The 21,886-nt window shown below is 43.4% G+C and overlaps 1 protein-coding gene across 2 annotated transcripts in view; it reads left to right on the top strand.

The window, feature by feature from the left end:
- The window catches only part of BOC (BOC cell adhesion associated, oncogene regulated), a 181,380-nt gene extending 162,921 nt beyond the window's left edge, over nt 1-18,459 (top strand). For both annotated transcript variants that reach the window (XM_030203900.1, XM_030203901.1), the window contains exons 14-20: nt 3,874-3,979; nt 4,124-4,246; nt 5,824-6,039; nt 7,541-7,749; nt 10,187-10,260; nt 12,260-12,447; nt 17,561-18,459. In XM_030203900.1, the coding sequence (XP_030059760.1) occupies nt 3,874-3,979; nt 4,124-4,246; nt 5,824-6,039; nt 7,541-7,749; nt 10,187-10,260; nt 12,260-12,447; nt 17,561-17,742 (1,098 nt within the window). In that variant the 3' untranslated portion in view covers nt 17,743-18,459. The remainder of the gene's footprint in view (nt 1-3,873; nt 3,980-4,123; nt 4,247-5,823; nt 6,040-7,540; nt 7,750-10,186; nt 10,261-12,259; nt 12,448-17,560) is intronic.
- Nucleotides 18,460-21,886: the final 3,427 nt, after the last annotated feature.

The following is a 21,886-nucleotide window of genomic DNA, read 5'->3' as shown; positions in this document are numbered from 1 at the left end:
CACCACCTTCTCCTCTGTACTGTGGCCCGCCTCCAAGGAAACAGGAAGTTAAGTCAGAGAGGCAGGCTGCAGTACAGAAGATGCTGTGCCGATGGCAGGGCAACATATGGGGATCGCTGCCGTCACCACCTTTTGAAAAACAAAGGAAAGGAGGTAGGCTGTGGAGGAGAGTGAAGGATGCGAGAAAGATGCTCCATAATCAGTGTCGCCTGAGGCCCCCATCCCGGCCTAATGATAGGTCCACGAAGGCCCTTACACATGGTCAGAGCATGAACAGATAATGACTTACAGAATACTGTAAGTTCTGTGCATCTCTGCTGTGTTTACATGATTGCAAGTCTATGGATGGTGTGACAGGCATTCATTCGCCAGTATTCTGTAATGGAATCTGGGTGCCCAGATGTCTTTAAAAAATAGGTTCTTGCCACATGGCATCAGGATGCCAGTTGTAGAAATTCCCCTATTGTGTGGCTTGCTACTCTTGTTAGAATCATCCAGGACATGGCAGATTCGATTTGCAAAACCTTAGTAAAGGGCAAACTGTGTCAGACCCAAGGTTCACATCACCCCAGCACACTGTCTGTAAGATGGCAAGCAGCAGAGGCTTGGAGGAAGTGTGTAAACAATGGGCATGTATCAAGGTTTCCATTTTGGAAATCCTGCCATTTAGCGTTAGGAGACTACCTTGATACAGTGCTAGTCGCGAAACATGGCACTATGTCGGATTAACTGTGTCTCCGCAGTATATACTGAAGTAACTGAGTAACTGGGTTACACCGAAAAAGCTAAGTGTTAGCTAAATGTTTAAATTATGGTATAAATTTGATGATATTTCGATAAAAGTATATAAAAATAGAAAACAGGGATCAATGAGGATTACGTCACCACCTCCGAGACATGCCTTGCTCATTTAGCCTTAACAGAGGTGGATGCGCGGATCTGATGACCCTCTAAAAAAGGTCAATTTTACTACACCATTAAAAAAAGTGATCTGTAAAGTTATATTGGAAGCTGAGCATTATGTGATTACATGATGATAGTATGGCATAAACACGGTGAAATCAGTTGTGTCAATGTATGTTGCATACATAAGTACATAAGTAGTGCCATACTGGGAAAGACCAAAGGTCCATCTAGCCCAGCATCCTGTCACCGACAGTGGCCAATCCAGGTCAAGGGCACCTGGCACGCTCCCCAAACGTAAAAACATTCCAGACAAGTTATACCTAAAAATGCGGAATTTTTCCAAGTCCATTTAATAGCGGTCTATGGACTTGTCCTTTAGGAATCTACAGTGGGGGAAATAAGTATTTGATCCCTTGCTGATTTTGTAAGTTTGCCCACTGACAAAGACATGAGCAGCCCATAATTGAAGGGTAGGTTATTGGTAACAGTGAGAGATAGCACATCACAAATTAAATCCGCACATTGTGGAAAGTATATGAATTTATTTGCATTCTGCAGAGGGAAATAAGTATTTGATCCCCCACCAACCAGTAAGAGATCTGGCCCCTACAGACCAGGTAGATGCTCCAAATCAACTCGTTACCTGCATGACAGACAGCTGTCGGCAATGGTCACCTGTATGAAAGACACCTGTCCACAGACTCAGTGAATCAGTCAGACTCTAACCTCTACAAAATGGCCAAGAGCAAGGAGCTGTCTAAGGATGTCAGGGACAAGATCATACACCTGCACAAGGCTGGAATGGGCTACAAAACCATCAGTAAGACGCTGGGCGAGAAGGAGACAACTGTTGGTGCCATAGTAAGAAAATGGAAGAAGTACAAAATGACTGTCAATCGACAAAGATCTGGGGCTCCACGCAAAATCTCACCTCGTGGGGTATCCTTGATCATGAGGAAGGTTAGAAATCAGCCTACAACTACAAGGGGGGAACTTGTCAATGATCTCAAGGCAGCTGGGACCACTGTCACCACGAAAACCATTGGTAACACATTACGACATAACGGATTGCAATCCTGCAGTGCCCGCAAGGTCCCCCTGCTCCGGAAGGCACATGTGACGGCCCGTCTGAAGTTTGCCAGTGAACACCTGGATGATGCCGAGAGTGATTGGGAGAAGGTGCTGTGGTCAGATGAGACAAAAATTGAGCTCTTTGGCATGAACTCAACTCGCCGTGTTTGGAGGAAGAGAAATGCTGCCTATGACCCAAAGAACACCGTCCCCACTGTCAAGCATGGAGGTGGAAATGTTATGTTTTGGGGGTGTTTCTCTGCTAAGGGCACAGGACTACTTCACCGCATCAATGGGAGAATGGATGGGGCCATGTACCGTACAATTCTGAGTGACAACCTCCTTCCCTCCGCCAGGGCCTTAAAAATGGGTCGTGGCTGGGTCTTCCAGCACGACAATGACCCAAAACATACAGCCAAGGCAACAAAGGAGTGGCTCAGGAAGAAGCACATTAGGGTCATGGAGTGGCCTAGCCAGTCACCAGACCTTAATCCCATTGAAAACTTATGGAGGTAGCTGAAGCTGCGAGTTGCCAAGCGACAGCCCAGAACTCTTAATGATTTAGAGATGATCTGCAAAGAGGAGTGGACCAAAATTCCTCCTGACATGTGTGCAAACCTCATCATCAACTACAGAAGACGTCTGACCGCTGTGCTTGCCAACAAGGGTTTTGCCACCAAGTATTAGGTCTTGTTTGCCAGAGGGATTAAATACTTATTTCCCTCTGCAGAATGCAAATAAATTCATATACTTTCCACAATGTGATTTTCCGGATTTAATTTGTGATGTGCTATCTCTCACTGTTACCAATAACCTACCCTTCAATTATGGGCTGCTCATGTCTTTGTCAGTGGGCAAACTTACAAAATCAGCAAGGGATCAAATACTTATTTCCCCCACTGTATCTAACCCCTTTTTAAACTCCGTCAAGCTAACCGCCCGTACCACGTTCTCCGGCAATGAATTCCAGAGTCTAATTACACGTTGGGTGAAGAAAAATTTTCTCAGATTCGTTTTAAATTTACCACACTGTAGCTTCAACTCATGCCCTCTAGTCCTAGTATTTTTGGATAGCGTGAACAGTCGCTTCACATCCACCCGATCCATTCCACTCATTATTTTATACACTTCTATCATATCTCCCCTCAGCCGTCTCTTCTCCAAGCTGAAAAGCCCTAGCCTTCTCAGCCTCTCTTCATAGGAAAGTCGTCCCATCCCCACTATCATTTTCGTCGCCCTTCGCTGTACCTTTTCCAATTCTACTATATCTTTTTTGAGATACGGAGACCAGTACTGAACACAATACTCCAGGTGCGGTCGCACCATGGAGCGATACAACGGCATTATAACATCCGCACACCTGGACTCCATACCCTTCCTAATAACACCCAACATTCTATTCGCTTTCCTAGCCGCAGCAGCACACTGAGCAGAAGGTTTCAGCGTATCATCGACGACGACACCCAGATCCCTTTCTTGATCCGTAACTCCTAACGCGGAACCTTGCAAGACGTAGCTATAATTCGGGTTCCTCTTACCCACATGCATCACTTTGCACTTGTCAACATTGAACTTCATCTGCCACTTGCACGCCCATTCTACCAGTCTCGCAAGGTCCTCCTGTAATCGTTCACATTCCTCCTCCATACCTAGGAGGGAAAAGTTGAATGCTTGATTAAAAAAACAATTTGAGTTCATGTTTTGTGAGAATAGCCTAAAAGAATGCATTTATTCCTTCTTGTGAGGTGTAATTGCCACTAAACTAAACAGCGATGAGCGGAAGAGGCAGGTCAGAAAGGAGAAAGTGTGAAGTCTTATGATCAGTATTATGGTCACCCGTGTGGAAATTTTCTCAGTCTTTGCACCTCTGTTGACCTGCTTCTCTTTTTTGTACAGTACATTCCTGCTAGCAACAACAACACTCCCATCCATGGCTTCTACATCTATTACCGTCCAACGGATAGTGATAATGACAGTGACTACAAAAAGGATGTTGTCGAAGGTAAGAAATGTAATTTTTATGTTATTGAGTTCTTCAGACTGGAGCAAAAAGCACAAATCAGTATATACTGGGGCCTTGTTTGATTTGGATCTGTGAAGAGGCCAAAAGTGATGTGTTCATTTCTCTTTCGATGTTCAATTTTAGGGGATCGATATTGGCACTCTATAAGCCACCTCCAGCCAGAGACCTCATATGATATTAAGATGCGGTGCTTTAACGAGGGTGGAGAGAGCGAGTTCAGCAATGTGGTGATGTGTGAAACCAAAGGTAATAGAATGTACTTAGACAACAGAGATGAATGAAGATGTGAGAGGTGGGAAAAGAGTTCCTACCCAACTCTGTTGTAGGACATGTTTCTTGTGCTCATTGTTAAGTCCTTGGTTTGAAGCCAGAATACAATAGTTTTATTTCTATAGTGCATCGAGTATTAACTACTGTATACAAGACTGTGTGGTTACAGTGCCCCCACCTTAGAAAAATCTCAGTCTCACTTTGAGCATGTGGAGGTTGGATGAAGGTCACTCTGTGGGTGGTGGAGAGAGGCATCGAACCATCATCTTCAGGTTCACAGAGTGATGCTCTATCAGCTAGAAGGTTATACATTCAGATCCCGAGGACCTATATCTAGGAGCAGTCTGCAATTGTTCTAAAAGGACCTCCTTTTATCTTTTTGTATAAGTCAGATGCTTGCCTGTTTTCATTTTGTATTAGTTATGAAGGCCACTGGGCCTAGTCTACTCAGCTATAAGCACTTATAGATTGTTTTTAGCTTTGAAATATCTTGGTGGATGTTGCTTTTTTGTCTGTCCTACTGACTTTACATTCTGTGTAGAAAGAACTTATTCTGTAGCCTTTATGGGGTTAATTCTACAAAGTGGGTGCTAATATTTACAGGCTGAATATGTGTAAATGATTAGAATACTGATATATACGTGTGTGCGTGCATGTGTGTATGTGTCTGCACATAGATGCCAAAAATCCAGCTATGGGCATTGTATAAAAAGTTGTCTAAGTGTAATAGCACCTAGTTGGAAAGTTGGAGTACACGTGGGCATTTGGGTGGGACACAGAGGGGACCCTTTTACTAAGCGTTGGTAAGCCCAATAATGGTTGCCGTGACCTCTTACGGCAGTACCGCGAGCTGCCGTGAGAGGTCACAGCAGTCATTTTAGAATGGTGCCATAGAGGGCAGGAGCAAGGGGCCTACCCTCCTGCCCCCAACGACCCTTCTGAACTACCAGGGATACAGGTAGGCCCAGAGGGAGGGCCTGGCTAAGAAAGGGAAAGAAAGGGATATTGGTGGTGGTGGTGGGGGGGGGGGGGGGGCTTCAGAGGGCTCGGGGACTTTAGTAAAGAAAAAAAAAATTATGCAGGCCGGCTGGCCCAGTATTCAGCCAGGGCTGCAAAACCTTTATGTGGCCCTGGCTACATATCAGCCGGACCCGCAAAAGTGCTGGGTGCCCAGCCTGCCCCAAAAAATCCCTGATATTCAGTGCTGGTGCCTGGACATGGTCCAGCACTGAATATCGGGGGATAAGTTAGCTAGCAACAATGAGTGTTTAAAAAAGCACTGAACACCGCTGGCTGAATTTCAGGGGGGGGGGGGGGGGAGAGGTAGTGTTTGCTTTCTCTGTGACATCCTACTCAGACCCTCTGGATTTACAGATGCAAATAGGCATCCTGAAGTCTGTAAAGGGCTCTATATTGGGATATATTTAGTAACTGAACCTATAGAAAAGTCACAGAATGTACACTTTATAGAAAATGATCCCCTTGGCTATATAGAGTGAACTCAGTTGACCTGTGAATTCTGTAAGATAATGTAGAAGTTGGATGTCTTTCAGCTCGGAAGTTTTCTGGCCAGCCTGGTCGTCTTCCTCCTCTGTTAGTGCCATCCCAGCAGCCTCCTCCAAACAGTGGGCATGGAGGACTTGGTACAGGTGCCATGGTTGCCCGTTCCAGTGATCTGCCCTATCTGATCGTCGGGGTCCTAGGATCGGTTGCCCTCATCATTGTAGCCTTCATCCCCTTCTGCTTGTGGAGAGCCTGGTCCAAACAGAGTAAGTAGCAAAAGAAATGGTCTGACCTGGGAAGTGGATCTCATATTTAGCTGTTGAACTGCCTTGTCCCCTGTCCTGTTGGATGGTGCTGTGGTTTAGCGGTGCAAATTAACAACAGCACTGGTGTTGTGGGGCAGAACGTATGAGCTGTTTGAGATTTAAAGAATAAACATTTACCCCATACAGGATTTTTAGAGCATTGGTTTTGAAATTGTTTGTATTCAATACCCTATTATAGTTCTGCTGACACTTCTGGTGCAGGAAAGACACACCTTAGTATTTAGCACACGATTCAAAAACATGAGAGATTTTGGTACATTGTAGAAGTGAGACCCTGGATCTTGGAGAGGGGGGAGTGGTGGTGTACTTTCCAGCTTCTTCACTTAATTAAAAATACCTAAGTTGATTGAACCAGTGGCTGTAGTTGCAATTGCTATGCCCTGCCATGTGGAGGGTCCCTCGTTTGATTCCTGAGTCAGTCCTTCTACTTCCTGGTTCAACTGGCTCTGGGGATGCTAAAGAGGCAGTGCCCACAGCCTGGTGGGAGGGAGTTGCTGTCATTGCATATGGGTGACACCTAGTGGCCTTGTTCAGGTCCCATGATTTAAAGGTTCTGGAAGGCCTCTGTCCCAGTGTCACATGCTAGATACATTGGAGAGAGCAGAGGCTATAAAGTAGCGGAAAAATCCCCAAGTCAATGTGAATTAATGGCGCCAGATCCTGGCCCTGGTTCCCCAATTGAGCTGAAAGGTTTGGTGTTGATATATGTAATCTTTTTATATATAAGTACATAAGTATTGCCACTCTGGGACAGACCAAAGGTCCACCAAGCCCAGCATCCTGTTTCCAACAGTGATCAATCCAGGTCACAAATACCTGTAAAGATCTCAGAAAAGTTCATTACATTTTATGCTGCTTATCCCAGAAATAGCAGTGGATTTTCCCCAAGTCAATTTAATAATGGTCTTTGGACTTTTTCTTTAGGAAGCTGCCCAGATCTTTTCTTAAACCCCGCTAAGCTAACCGCCTTTACCATCATCAGCATGTCTTTCTGTCAGATATGAATGCGCTCATTAAGCAGATATACATGCAGGTTACATGGGGAAGTACGGCACTCCAGGATATGTGTACAGTTGTCTGAGCCCTAAAGAATGTGCCAGAGATGTCACCACTGTCCCTGTTGCTTCTTCCTGTGGGAGTAGCCAGGTTGTTAATCTAAAGGAACAATATAGCAGATTAGTAGCTATCAGCTGGAATAAGACTAACCAACATGATTTCTGAAAGCAAAAGTGTCATATGGGTAATTTTTGTGGGAAATGAAATAGATATATTTCAGTAGAGTGCTGTAATATCTTCTTGATTGCCAAAGAGTTTTGATACTGGGTTGAGAACTCCTGGATTAGATGGCATTGTTTTCAGGATATCATTTGGAATGCACACTTCATGTGCCCTCTTTAAACACAGCAAACTCCAATGAGTTTTTTTTTTTTCTTCTTTCCAGAGCAAACCACAGACATCACCTTTCCCAGGGCAGGTCTTCTTGCAACCTCCTGCCAGTACACCATGGTACCGCTCCCAGGGGCTTCACTTTCCAGGGCAAATGGACATTTATTTGCTAACGGGATCCACATGAACGGAGGTTGCCCCTCTGCTGAAATGGCCTATCCAACCATAAAACAGCAAGAGTACTGTCCAGAGGGTGTCTTTCAGGTATCTCTTTATGCCATATTTATTGACCTCTAGGGCAGAGACCTCAGAAAAGGGTGATTTAGATCAGTGAACACCCCAGGAGCCGCACTGCAGGTGGTGGAACCTGGCTGCAGCTTGGTGCTTTTTTGCAGTTGCACGGCTGCTTCAGCAGTTGGAGGATCATTGGAAGGGGTTGCATTTATTTCACCAGGCTGTGCCCAGAGAATTGAGAAATCCCGCAACGCTCTTGCTCCGAGATTACCCTGACCAAGAGATGAGATGTAGGTCAGTCTCCTGAAGTTCTCTGGGCCCTGTAGTGTCCCTTTTTATCAGCTGGTCTTAGTTCTGGTCACCCCTCTAGAGTGACTCTCAATTTCCTAGCTGAATACTGAGGCCGCTAAAAGTCACCATAGCCAAGTTTCCCAGTCTGATACGCTATCCCCCTCATTCTGTATCTTTAGTGCAGAGCGGGTTTTCAGAATATCCCTAATAAATGTGCATGAGAAAGATTTGCATGCCTGTTACCTCCATTATATGCCAGTCTTTCTCATGCATATTCATTATCCTGAAAACTCAACTGACCTGTGGACCCTTTCAGTACCCCTGCTTTAGTGCCTAAATTTAAGCACCATTTGCACACTAAAATGATAGAACAGCACAATTCTATAGATGACACGCGCGCAGCTCTCATGACATGACATAAGTGTAAGGGGGGGTGGTGATCACAGTGGAGGAATGTGACAAAACAGTGGGTTTTAAGCTTGTAAACTGTATTATTTCTTGAAGTGTATTTCTCTAGTTTGGCCAGCAGGTGGTTCATATTTATGTTTAAAGCTGTTACAGATAAATGACTGTTTTTTCTTTAGTCTAACACAGATAGGAAGTAAGATGCGGTATACTTTTGAAAACTTGTTGTTCTGAGCTCTGATTGGCCCAGGGGCTCAATTCTTCTAGGATGTACTGGCTTTTTTCTCCAGCCTTAGTCAGGGTGACAAGAGAGAAAGATCTCTTTTCTGAGGCCCTGTGAACAGATATATTTAATAACCTGTGAGGAACTATATGTCCTGAACTCCCCAGTTACTATTTAGATAGTATACAAATGTTTAGATAGTGTTTATTTCAGTAACCTGTTACTGTTTTACTGATTGCACCTTTTCTATTCATTGTTCTAATTTTTCATGACCATAAACATTTTCAGTTTATTGCCTCTACTTGTCTGGACTGTGGGACCACTGGGAGTGTGGCCCCAGTAACCAAGAAATCATTGGGGGATAATTTGAGAGCAGGAGACTCGCCCAGAGGTGGTTGGGACTCAGTTGGTGGGAAGGGGGTGCTAGTGTAAAGTATAGCAGGTGCAAGTGGACTTGAGCTGTGCTGGGGATAGATCCTGTAAGTGGACGTAGGGTAGCCCCAGGTGGGTGACGAGGAGCATGGGCGGGGTCAATATTCACATGTGTAGTTCCAGAGTACTGTAAATGATGTGCGTATATACCTGCTGTTGACTTAAGAGGACTCGCCTAAATGTAGTTGTGTTGATGCCAGCTTGCACTAGCATTCTATAATGGAATCTTGGCGCCCAGATGCTTTTATAGAATTTGCGCACAGTGCACTGCATCTAGTCACTTTGTGCCCAGTTATAGTTTGCTACACACACTGTAACTGTACAAAGAACTTGCCTTGAGTTTAGCTACCATCCTGAAGAGGTGCTGAGAGAGGACCTTTGAGGACACTTATATGCTCTCCTATTGGGGTGGGCTTTTCAGCCAACTCAGATTTGCCTTTCTACCCCTCACTGTCTCCTACTGCTACACCTTCTTTCCTATCATTTATCGTAGTTCTGTTTCTCCCCTCTCTACACGATCCTGTTGTCTTTATCTCTCTCTTACCCCTCTTCCTCCACTGTCCTTACAGTTGCAAGCTGCACAGATATATTGCGGTGCTGTGCTTGGTGCTGAACCCGGATATTCAATGATGGTTGTTTCTGATGACCGCCATTTAATAACCAGTTTTTTTTAGGCTGCTAAAAAGTTAACCGGCTATGCCAGTATTCATCGCTAACTGGTTAACTTTTTGGCGGTCAAAAGAGAGGCCTGCTATTTAAGTGACCTTTTTTAACTTCTCAACAAAGCCAGTTAGAAACTGAATATCTGCCTGACCAGCTATGTCGCGTGATATAGCCAGTTCGTGGCTAGCCACTAACCGGGATTTCCAGCAGAAGATAACCGGTTATCTCCCACGGAATATCCGTGGTTAGGCGCTTAAACCTTATTTAACTTGCCAGATAAATACTTTTGAATATCGGTGGGGGGAAAGCGTCTTTGTGGCAAGATTAATCTCCCACCAGATTTATTTCTAGATGTGGTTAAAAAACATGGAATAATGGAGTTTGTCTCTGGCTACTGATATCTCTTTACTCAAAGGTCTGATTTTAAGATATTTCTCTTCTTCTTTGTAACAGCAAGCAGAGACCAGCACCTTGCTGCATCAACGCATGATAAATGGCGATTTAGGAGGGTGCCACCAGCTGCCTGGGTAAGAATTCCATTGTACAGATTCACACCAAATTCATTTGGAGTGTATCACCTTGCAGAGAGCTTCCTGTTGCAGAAGACCAAGCTAGCATGATATGGCTCCTCTGTGGGGCAGTATGCGTCAACTAAAATGGTTTAAATCAACCCATTTGCAGACAATATAAAACCATCAGCCTAGAAACACCCACCAGAAAGGAAATAAGTGTGACAAGTTATTCACAGGATGTGTTGCATTGTATTAAAAAAAATAATTTTAAAAGTAAGATTAGAAAAAAATAATTAAAGCTGCTTCGTAGAGGCAGCTAGTGAAATCCTTTTCTTAGAAACTGCCTGGGGTTTTTTTTCCCCTTTTAACATTTTTGTACCTAAGGTACATATGATGGAGCATAACAAAAATAAACAGGTCAAGATTTTTCTGCACAGGGCAATTCTTAAAGCCATTTATCTAATATTTAATTGAGTAAAAGGACCTCACTGAAAATTGCCATTCTCCAATATGGCTACCAACAGTACAAAAGGGTTCCATAGCTTATGTAAACACATATGTGGATACCATTAGGTCTGAGCAGGAGAATCATACACATACCCTCTAACTAAGCTTCCAATAACAACAACTCTGTTCATATTCACATTGTATCCTATGTATTACAAACATGTTATTTGTTTAGGATTTCATGTTATGCTATTATTATATATATATATATATATATATACACACACACATACAGTGGACCGCACTGGGGAGGGGGGGAGGAGAGAGAGAGAGCGACAGTGGACTGCACCGAGGGGAAGAGAGAGTGAGGGTGACTTTGGACCATACCGGGGGAGGAGAGGAGAGCGGGAGGGTGACACAGGACCGCACCGGGGGGGGGGGGGGGGGGGGGGAGTTGAAGGATACCTGATGCTGTCATACAGCCTAATAGTCCTTTCCAGTTTCAGGGGAGAGGGAGGGGAACAACAACCACTGGGAGATTATGAGGGATCACACCTTAATCCCTCCAGTGGTCAGCTGCGCAATTAGAGCACCTTTTTGTACCCTGGAATTGACCGAAACAGGTCTAAATAAAAATGTCCTTCTTTTTAGACTTGGATGTTTCATCCCGTTTATCACTGTTGGACGTCCTAATTTTTGGTCCTCCCTAGTTCTGCCCAAAACACATCCATAACACACACCCTTGCTATTTGGATGAACTGCAGTGTAGGACGTCCAAGTCCTGCCGTTCCAAAATTGCAATTTGGTTTTGGAAGATGGGCTTTTTTTTTTTGCCATTTTGAGACATCCGTGTGCTCTGAAAATGAGCCCCGTAGGCATCCATGTGCCTTTATAAAATAGATGTCTACATGCCCTCCCTTCCTGGTAACCCATTATGCAAAATGAAGGGTAATTTAATAGGTGTTCCCAGGGGTGTAGTTTGGGTAGAGCAGAGTTTCATTTTTACTCTAGAGCAGATATATATTTGTGAGAGAGCACTATAAGGGATTATTGTAGGAAGATATTCTATAACTGCACATGTTGCCTTATATAATTTGTATTAAATAGGCATATTGTAGAGAATCTTATAGGCATGCTGTTACAAAATTACTTCCCATGTGGATTTGTTGTGTTGAACCTTAAATTAATTAAGTGGTGAAAGTATTCTGTAGTTATTGGAGATTTAACACTTAATTGATATTTTAAATTGCTTCCTCCAGCAAACAAGGAATAGCTTAGGAAACCAACTAAGGTTTGATTAAATTACTCATAAAAAAAACCTGTGTATTTGCTAACATGCTTTTTAATACCTTATTGATAAAGTGAAAGACAGCTTTCTGTGATTTTATTTTAACCATTTAAATAGAAAAAATATATTTATTGTAGACATGCTAGAATTTCTTACAGTTTGCCAAAGAGTCTGTCCTCAGGCTTCCAGAGAGTTAAAGGGCTTTATGAACAGTGATCTTTTAGTAGTGGAATGTTCAAAATAGTAATTCCAAGATTCAAGCAAACTTCTGCTTACCAGGTTGCCATCTTCAAGACACAAGGAGGGCTCTTTCCTCTATGGCCTACCAGATGACTACACATGCGAGGTGCTTCAGTCACATGAGGACAGCCCCCTGCAAGACACATCTCCCAACCTGTGTCAGATGACAGGAAGTGAAACTGGAGGATCCAGACCAGTCATGTCCAGTGACCACAGTATTAATTCAGGTATGTCCAGAAGATGTTGCTAGAATACCACAGAACTGTGTGTTGAATTGAAAGTTGCTGTTTTCCTTGGATCTGTCTTCCTGGTTGTTGAGAACTGTGGTTTGCAACTCAAGTTGCTTGACTTGGAGACCCTTATTTTAGAAGCTATATTCATATTTTGGATGTCTGAAAACCAACATTTAGACATCTGTGTCGCATGGATGCCCAAACTCTGATTTTATAGATAGGGGCTAAATGGTCCATCCACTCTTCCCATCCTCAGCATCCACTATCTCCTCCATTCCCTAAGAGTTACCATATCTCTATCCCACACCTTCTTAAATTGAAACACAGTCTTTGTCTCCACCACCTCCACTGAAAGGCTATTTGACCCATTCCGCCACACTGTCCATGAAAAAGTAGATTACTCCTCAGCCTATAATTTCTTAACTTCATTCTATGCCATTTCATTCCGGAATTTTCCTTTATTTGAAAAAGGCTCACCTTCTGTACATTAATGTCACAGAGGTATTTAAACATCTTTATAATATCCCCTCTCTCCCGCCTTTTTCCAGAGTTTACATATTGAGGTCTTTAAGTCTGACCCCATATGCTTTATGACAGAAACCACTGACCAGTTTTCTAGCTGCCCTATGAACCGACTTCATCCTATTTATATCTTTTTGAAGGTGTGGTCTTCAGAATTGCAAGGTATTCCTAATGGGGCCTTACCAGAGACTTATACAATGGCACTATCACCTTTTCTACCTGTTTAGCCACCTTAAGATCATGAGATATGATCACCCCAAGTCCTGCTCTTCTTTTAAGTTCAAAATATTTTTATTAGTGAGGAGACACAAAGCATAGAACAGTACTCCATCAGTTATACACAGAGGAAAAAAAAAAGAAAATATTGGAACAATACTATCGGCAACAATAACAAAAAAATGACAATATATAAAGAGGAATTCTCACCAATTTTATAAACTTTATACCCTCTCCCCCACCCCACCAACAAGTCACCGCAAACAGTTCCTGCTGGAATGTACTGATTAAACATAGAAACTAGCAGGTATACTATAGGCTGAACAGAATCAAACTCCCCCCTCCCCTTCCACTACCACCCCCAAACATCCATCCATCCAGGAACACCTGGAGTGGGAGTCTGGATTCTTATGACTGTACTACAAATGATCACCCACTATAACATCAGAAACCCTTTCACCGTTTTGTAAGCACCAGGTCCAGAATAGCTCCATCCCGAGTAGGTTCCATTACCAACCGCTGGAACAATTCTTCCTGTAGAGAAACCAAGATCTCCTTGTTTCTAGATGACCCCGCAGCAGAGACGACCCAATCAACATCTGGCATATTAAAATCACCTATCAGTAGTACCCCTTTCAAAGCTATTTTCTGAATGTCTTCAATTAAATCTCTTTCCATTTCTTTTGACTGTGGAGGCCTTCATATCACACCAATGTAAATACATTTTCCATTCCCTCCTTCCATATTAACCAACAATGCTTCTTCCTTACACCATAGGTCCTGCAATTTTGTCACGTTTTTATTATTTTTAACATATAATGTCATACCTTCACCCTTGTTTCCTACCCTGTCCTTCCTGAATAGATTATAGCCAGGTATAACTATATCCCAGTCATGGTTCTCCATGAACCATGTCTCCATGTCCACCACTAAATCCAAATCATCTTCTACCATTACTGCCTCTAGATCTAAAAATTTGTTTCCCATACTACGGGCATTGGTACACAAAGCTCTCCAGACATTACCCTTTTTTCCCATTTCTTTAATGTCTTACATTCCTATGGGTTATTAATGATGTTGGGGCTTTTCTCACCCATCCCCAGCGAATTTAGTTTAAAGTCCTCTTTAGTACATTAGCCAGTCTGTTATGGAAGGGACGTGAATGTCCAAAAGATGAATGTTGTTATTTAGACCAGGTACTTGGCAGGTCCAGGTAACAGAAAAGTGCTCTGATTGAACAGCTGTGCACTGGCGGGATTAAGGCAGGACACCTTCTAGCACCCAGTGGTTGCTGTTCCTTTCCCTCTCCTGAATGTGAAACTAGCAAGGGATACTGGGCTCTATGATAGCTTCAGGATCTATGGATGTTCATGGTATTAAATCTTTAAAAGAACTTCTTAATAGACCTCCATGCAGAGAATTCAGGAGTAGCCTAATGGTTAGTGCAGTGGTTTGGGAACCAGCCAGGTTCAAATCTCACTTAGCTCTTTTTATTATTTTTTTTTATTACAAGCTCGTCAATGACACAAAAAATCCTACCATACCTGAATGTATAAGAAATCTGCAAACCTGAAGGCTATTGAAGTGGTATATATTCAGATATGGTAGGTATGTTTCTGTCCCTGGAGCACTCAAAACAGTGGCGTAGCTATGTGGGACCACGGGGGCCTGTCCCCCCCCCCCCCCCCCCCCCCCCCATCCCCAAATTTGCTCTGGGCCCCTGGTTTGGCTGGTGGGGATCCCCAACCCCCGCCAGCTGAATCCTTCGTCCAGCGCTGGTCTCTGACGCCACTGCATTGCCTGCCCTGCTCTCTCTTCCCCTCATGTCCGGCACGCTCCTTTCAGTTTCACTAAAAGGAGTGTGCCAGATGTGAGGGGAAGAGAGCAGCGCAGGCAATGCAGCGGTGCTAGAGACCAGTGCTGGACGAAGGCTTCAGCTGGCGGGGGTTGGGGACCCCCGCCAGCTAAGATATGTTAACAGCGGTGGCAGTGGGTGGGGAGGAGCAGGGCAGCAGAGGGGGGGGGAGGAGGGCAGCAGCGGCAACCTTGAGTTCTGTCCCCCTCCCACCTCTAGGTCTAGCTACACCCCGACTCAAAATTTAATAAGATAATACAACCAAAAAGAATTGAAGCAGGGTTTGAACCTGTGTCCCCTGGTTCTTAGCCCACTGCTCTAACCATTAAGCCACGCCTCTGCTCTGAATGGATTTCTGTGTGGCCATTTTATAGCATGGATGTTCCTGTGCTGCCATAATGTTGTCCATATCTCTTGTTTCCCTGTTTATAATTTGGATGTTTTCAGTTTGTAAAATGGATCTTCATATTGGACATCACTGGCATGTAGATGTCCATTTCTTACATATGTTAGAACAGGCAGTAGGTAGCCAGATCTGGGAAATATATGAAAAATGGACATCCATGTATGATGTATGGACTTGGGACATTCATATTCTGAGTTGCATGCCCTTTCTAAAATGCTGCACCGATTGTCTCCCTTCCTGGTATTTTGCCAGGTTGCCATCCATTTTCGATGAAACATATACATATTTTATGAATCCCTTACTTCAAGTCATTCCCAAGGAAGTGTATGGACTTGTCATTCTCTCTTAAGTGGCAGAATGAGCTATGCTAAAGAAGTGGAAAATGTATCCTTCAGTGACCGTACACATGGGGACTAAGGGTCAAATTCTATAAATGGCGCCTTAAAAATCAGTGTTGAAAAACCACGTGCTTAACGTGATTCTGTAGACTACACCTAAACTTAGGTGTAGTTTATAGAATATGCTTATGCGCCGTTCTTGTGACTAAAATTAGTGCGCAAAACTAAAGGTGTCATTTATAGAATTTGGGAATAAGTTTATAACAGGACCCCTATGTTGAAACTCCTAAAATACTCCTATTTTATCCCTAATTTATAGAGGCAACCTAAGTGCCTTTAGAAAATAGGCTCCAAAATCCAGCTCCAGTAGTGTACAAATGACAACCTGTATGTTTACACCTGCTCTGAAGTTCGTGTAAACATATGCATTTACTCTTTGGATTCAGCTCATGCCTTTTTAGTGTTAGCTCAGGGTAAGTTACATTCAGGAACAGTAGGTATTTCCCTTTCTCCAAGGAACTTATAAATCTAAGATTGTATCTGAGTCAATGGACAGTGAAATGATGAAATGACTTGCCTAAGGTCACAAGGTGTGGTAGCTAGATTTGAACCCTGGTTTCCCTGGTTCTCAGCCTGTTCTAATCACTAGGCTACTTCTCCTAGTCTTATATGAAATAGATTCATACATTACTATTTTGCCTCTGCTGTTTTTAAACTATGCCTCCAGGAATGTTTCCAACTGCCAGGATATGATCTTGTCAGCACTTATACATGTGTAAATGGCTACACAATTTAACACACAGAAAAGCTTTATAAAACGATTTCCTTTGTATAACAAGCAACATTAAATAGTAAAACTGGAAGTTTACAGTTTTAGTCCATATTTTGGCCAAAACATTGACTTGCCAGATTGGTAGAAATTGGCATTTGATGTACTCTTTCCCTCTGGTCCTTTCTTTGAGGCTACCATATTTTTGTCTGTCACGAAACGCCTAGACACACGCGTGGGGCTATCCCGCGACCACTGGGAGGATCTATCCCCAGCACAGCTCAGGTCTGCCTGCACCTGCTGCTGTGTTCTACACTAGCACCCTCCTCCCACTGATTGGGTCCCAACCGCCTCTGGGCGAGTCTTATGCTCTCAAATTATCCCCAGTGATTTCTAGGTTACTAGGGCCGTACTCCCAGTGTTCCTAGAAAGCACTCACTGACCCAACACACAAACCACTAGGATTCTTAGTAAGTCCAAACAAGCAGAGCAATAAACTAAAAATGTTTATCATGAAATAATTAGAATAATGAACAGAAAAGGTGCAAACAGTAACTGAAATATGGATCAATTGTAACACTATCTAAACATTTGTTTACTATCTAAATAGGATGAGGACATATAGCTGCTCACAAGTTTTATCAAATATAACGGTTTGCAGGGCCTCAGCAAAGAGATCTTTCTCTCTCATCTCCCTGGCTAAGACTGGAGAAAAAACCAGTACATCCTAAATGAATTGAGCTCCTGGACCAATCAAAGCCCAGAACAACAAGTTTTAAAAATAGCTGGCCACATCACTGCAGGTTAACTGTTCTCTGTGTGCTAACTAAAGAAGGAACAGCCATTCCTCTGTAACAGTTTTAAACATGAACATGCACCACCTGCTGGCCAAACTAGAGATATATACTTCAAGAAATAATTCAGTTTTACAGGCTGAAAAATCCAGTTTTGTCACAATGTCCTTTTGGTTTGATTTCATTCCTTCCTGTGTTTCATTGCAGATTCTTTATATTGCACTGGCCTTCCACCAATTGAAGAGGTTGAGAATCCAGATTCTTTAAAATCCAGCAGAGAAGAATTCTGTTCCACCGAACAAGAAACCAACTGCATAAAGCAAGACCAGGGAACAAGGATACCCTGCAACTCATTAATGCATCCTCCTTCAGAAAGACGAACAAGTTAAAAGTCCAAGGCGAGGACCAAAACCCTTTAAAGAGAGACTCATTTAAACAGAGAGAAAATTGGTATTTATTTTTGTATAACGACCATATTTATATATTTATGCACTTGTAAATAAATTTATATGTGCTTTTTTATACTGCTGCAGTATATGAAATTGTATTGAAAACTAGATGGAGAAAAGAAAATCCAATCCAAGAGATCAATTCTAATCCAGTCAGGTTCTTCAGTGAAGAAAATCATGCCATTGTTTGCATGTTTTGCAATAGGAAGTGATGTCACAGAATGTGTATGAATTCTACTGGGCCATGTTCCACAGGAACTTGCAGGACGTCGCAGCAATGAATGTCATTGAACATCCAGACTTCAGAAGAGTAGCATTCAGCTTTTGTGCCGTGCCTTTCCTTAGGATGACCATCACATAACAAGCTAACTTGAATAATTTTCTTGGCCAGTTCTTCCTAGGAAAACTTTGTTGTCATATTATTTCTATCAGAATGCAGACTAGAAAGCAATATTTTGTTACAGACATTAATACTCTGGGCTGGATTTCAAAATGCAATAGATGCATGTGCTATACAGGACAAGGTCCTAGACTGTTCATCACAGCTTAGTCTTTAAAATGTAATGTGCAGTATATTATAAACATTAACAGACTTTAAAAAATTATCTGTGGCAGTCTATTTGTATTTAAAAAAAAAAGCTTCTAAATAAATGATTAGACCTGTCTTTTACTTAATTGCACTCTGCTTTTTAGTCATTGGTGTTTTATTTCAAATACAGTAGACAGGTAACATAGATGGGGCAGATTCATGAATAAACAAGCTTTCCCGTATCTGGTTAATAGAGTTTGTAATACCACATATTCTTTTGTTTCATCGTGGCCATCACTATAAGTTCCATCTCTTTTCTTATTTTTCACTCTTTTCCCCATTTTCACCCTCATTGAGGTGTCTGCTGCTGTTCCCTGTTCTCTGTAGCTGACCTTATCTTGTCTTCATAAAGACACTATCCCAGTATCTACATACCACTTTGCAATTGTCATCAATGCACAAAAAAACCCTTATAGAAATGTTTAACATATTTTAAAAATTTTGTTGTGAATCCTCAGAAACTTGGCTAGCTGAATGCATATAACTTTTTCAATTGCACGCTGCCTTTTTGTCGTTTGATCCAATTTTTAGAGTTAAATGTATAATGGAGTGGAGGAGTGGCCTAGTGGTTAGGGTGGTGGACTTTGGTCCTGAGGAACTGAGTTCAATTCCCACTTCAGGCACAGGCAGCTCCTTGTGACTCTGGGCAAGTCACTTAACCCTCCATTGCCCCATGTAAGCCGCATTGAGCCTGCCATGAGTAGGAAAGCGCGGGGTACAAGTGTAACAAAAAAAAAAATATGCTACTTAAGGATCCTTTTACTAAGGCATGCCGAAAAATGGCCTGTGCTAGTGTAGGCGCGTTTTGGATACGTGCAGGTCAATTTTTCAGCACGCCTGAAAACAGACGTGCAAATAAAAATTGCCGTGCATCCATTTTGGGTCTGAGACCTTACTGCCAATTGACTTGGCGGTAAGGTCTTACGCGTTAACCCGGGCGGTAATCGTCAGTGCCCGTACACTGCCGGTTAGCGCCACACACCAGAAAATAAAAAATATTTTCCGGGGTGTGTAGTGGATGCTCGTAAAAATGAGAATTGCCGCCCGGAGCACACAGTAGCCGGGCGGTAGTTCTAATTTGACACACGTGCACGCGTAGGTGCCTACGCACCTTAGTAAAAGCGCCCCTTTGCTTTCAAAATGTCTATCTCGGAGCTCTAGCATCTTATTTATTTACTAGTAAAAAAGGCCCGTTTGTGACACAAATGAAACGGGCGCTAGCAAAGTTTTCCTTGGCTTCCCTGCAGCCACCCATGTCTAGCGACCGTCCTCTCCCCTGCAGCCACCCATGTCCAGCGAACCTCCTCTCTCTCCTGCCCCCCCCCTCCTGCCACCCATGTCCAGCGACCCTCCTCTCTCCCCTGCCACCCATGTCCAGCGACCCTCCTCTCTCCCCTGCTTCCCTCCAGCCACCCATGTCCAGCGACCCTCCTCCGGACATGGATCAGCTGTGAGGCATGTTTCCCCCCCCCCCCCCCCCCCCCCACACCCCCCGGGTTCTGAAGTTGACATCATAATGGCTACGGTGATGTCAGCCTGATCTACGGAGCCTAGCAGACCAACTCGGAATGAGCCACGGTCCCAGGCCTCAGAACGTTGGAGGTGAGAATTATTATATAGGATATGTCAAAAAGCAACGGTCCCAGCACAGACCCTTGGGAAACCCCATTATTTACCCTTCTCCATGGAGAATACGGACCATTTAACCCTACTCTCTGTTTTCTCTCTTTTAACCAGTTTTTAATCCACAATAGAACACTATCTCCAATTTCCTCTGGAGTCTTTCATGAGGTACGGCACTTTGTCAAAAGCCTTTTGAAAATCCAAATACACAATATCAACCGGCTCACCTTTATCCACATGCCAGTTTCTCTTTCTTGCCTTCTGTCTTGTTTCATACTTCCCCATTTTTATGTCAGATATTGATCTTTCCCTTTTCATTTGTAGATTTAATTCTCTCTCTCTCTCATAGCAAAATACTACCCTATCCTCTTGCTCTTTTCGCCCTTCAGTTCTAGGTCGAAATTAGACAGTTGCATAGGGACAGAAATCTAACCCATCCCCTCTAGAATATAATCTGTCTCCACCCATCCCCACTGGAATCTTACCTGTCCCCACAAAAAGTTAATGGAAGCTAAAGAAAAATTCTGGTTAGCACTTTGTCGCTCTCTGGGTTCAAGCCACAGCACTGCAGGCAAGGAAGGAATGGAAGCTGGCAGGAGCTTGAAACACTCTGGTGTGCACATGTAAGACTCGTCTCTGATTCGCTGGCACTGTGTGCTGAGAGGTTGCCATCATCAGGTGACCTCTGATGCTTGTGCTTGTGTCAGAGCTGAGGCCTGTGCATCAGCCTGGGAGCAGGGAGGATTAAAGGAAGACTTTCCACATCTGCGCTGTTAAAGCAAGTAGGAGGAGGCAGCACTTAAAGAATATGATATGTGAGGGGCTGGCACAGGTGCAGCTTATACTTCCACGAGAACCCTGCAGGAACTGCTTCCATCCCTCCAGGAACTGCTTCAGTCCCTTTGGGATCTCCGTAGAACTGCTTCCATCCCCATGGAAACCCCGCAGCCCCAGAGCTGATTGCTACAGGATTCCCACAGATTCTGTGGGAGTCCCGCGAACCCGTGCAGGTCTCTAGTCTAAATCCGTACTCCTATTGAATTTCTAGGAAAAGATGTGCTGGGCACACACAGGACTAGCAGCCAGTTATGCAGTGATGTCACTCTGTATTGTGACCTCACCACTGCTCTTCTCACTGCTCTATTCCAGGTACTGTACGCCAGTTTCTCTTTCATCTCTCTCCTCTTATCTTCTTTAATACCTCTCCTACATTTGTGTCAGACATTGATCTTTCCCTTTCATTTTAGTTTAAATTCCTTCTCTCTCTTTCATAGAGGAAAAGGGTAATATTTTGCTTATTCCTATTGCTATTGGCCTTCCTATGTCCCAATTCTTCACCTTTTGAGACAGGGAGAAGAGAAGGAACAGTGAGAAAGACCAATGCCTGCCTCTGACTGGGTGATAACAGGCCAGCCCTGGAGTGAGATAAAGGCAACAATCTGAAAGGCTAAGCCAACATGAGTAAATTCAGGGTATTTGGAATTTTTGGCTTCAAGATTAAAATAGCAAGACATGCTAACTGTTGATGCACAAAGCTTACCATGCTTCTGATGTTTGCTTTAAACTGGTTGTAACCTGTCTAAAGCAAACATTATTTTGGATGTAATGCATGGGCTAAGCGTGGCTTTTACCGTTTGCCTTAGCAGCCACCGATCAGCCAATGCAAATGTTTTAAAATCAGCTCTTTACTATTTAAATGAGCTGTCCGATCGATCCACAAACATTTTCCCAGCGTTGCACAGAAAGGATCGCCTGCTGAAGCATGCAAAACTTTCTAACATGTCTGGAGCTGTCGGTGCAGTAGGTGTTGTAACAAAAATGTTCATTCCTGGCTGCTTCCCGCTTACCTTGGGCAGCTCACGCTGCTGAATT

This window comes from Microcaecilia unicolor, chromosome 5 (assembly GCF_901765095.1).
Source record: "Microcaecilia unicolor chromosome 5, aMicUni1.1, whole genome shotgun sequence".
In the NCBI taxonomy this organism is placed as follows: Eukaryota; Metazoa; Chordata; class Amphibia; order Gymnophiona; family Siphonopidae; genus Microcaecilia; species Microcaecilia unicolor.
The sequence above is the reverse complement of the archived record's forward strand: the minus strand, read 5'-3'. Positions and strand labels throughout refer to the sequence as shown.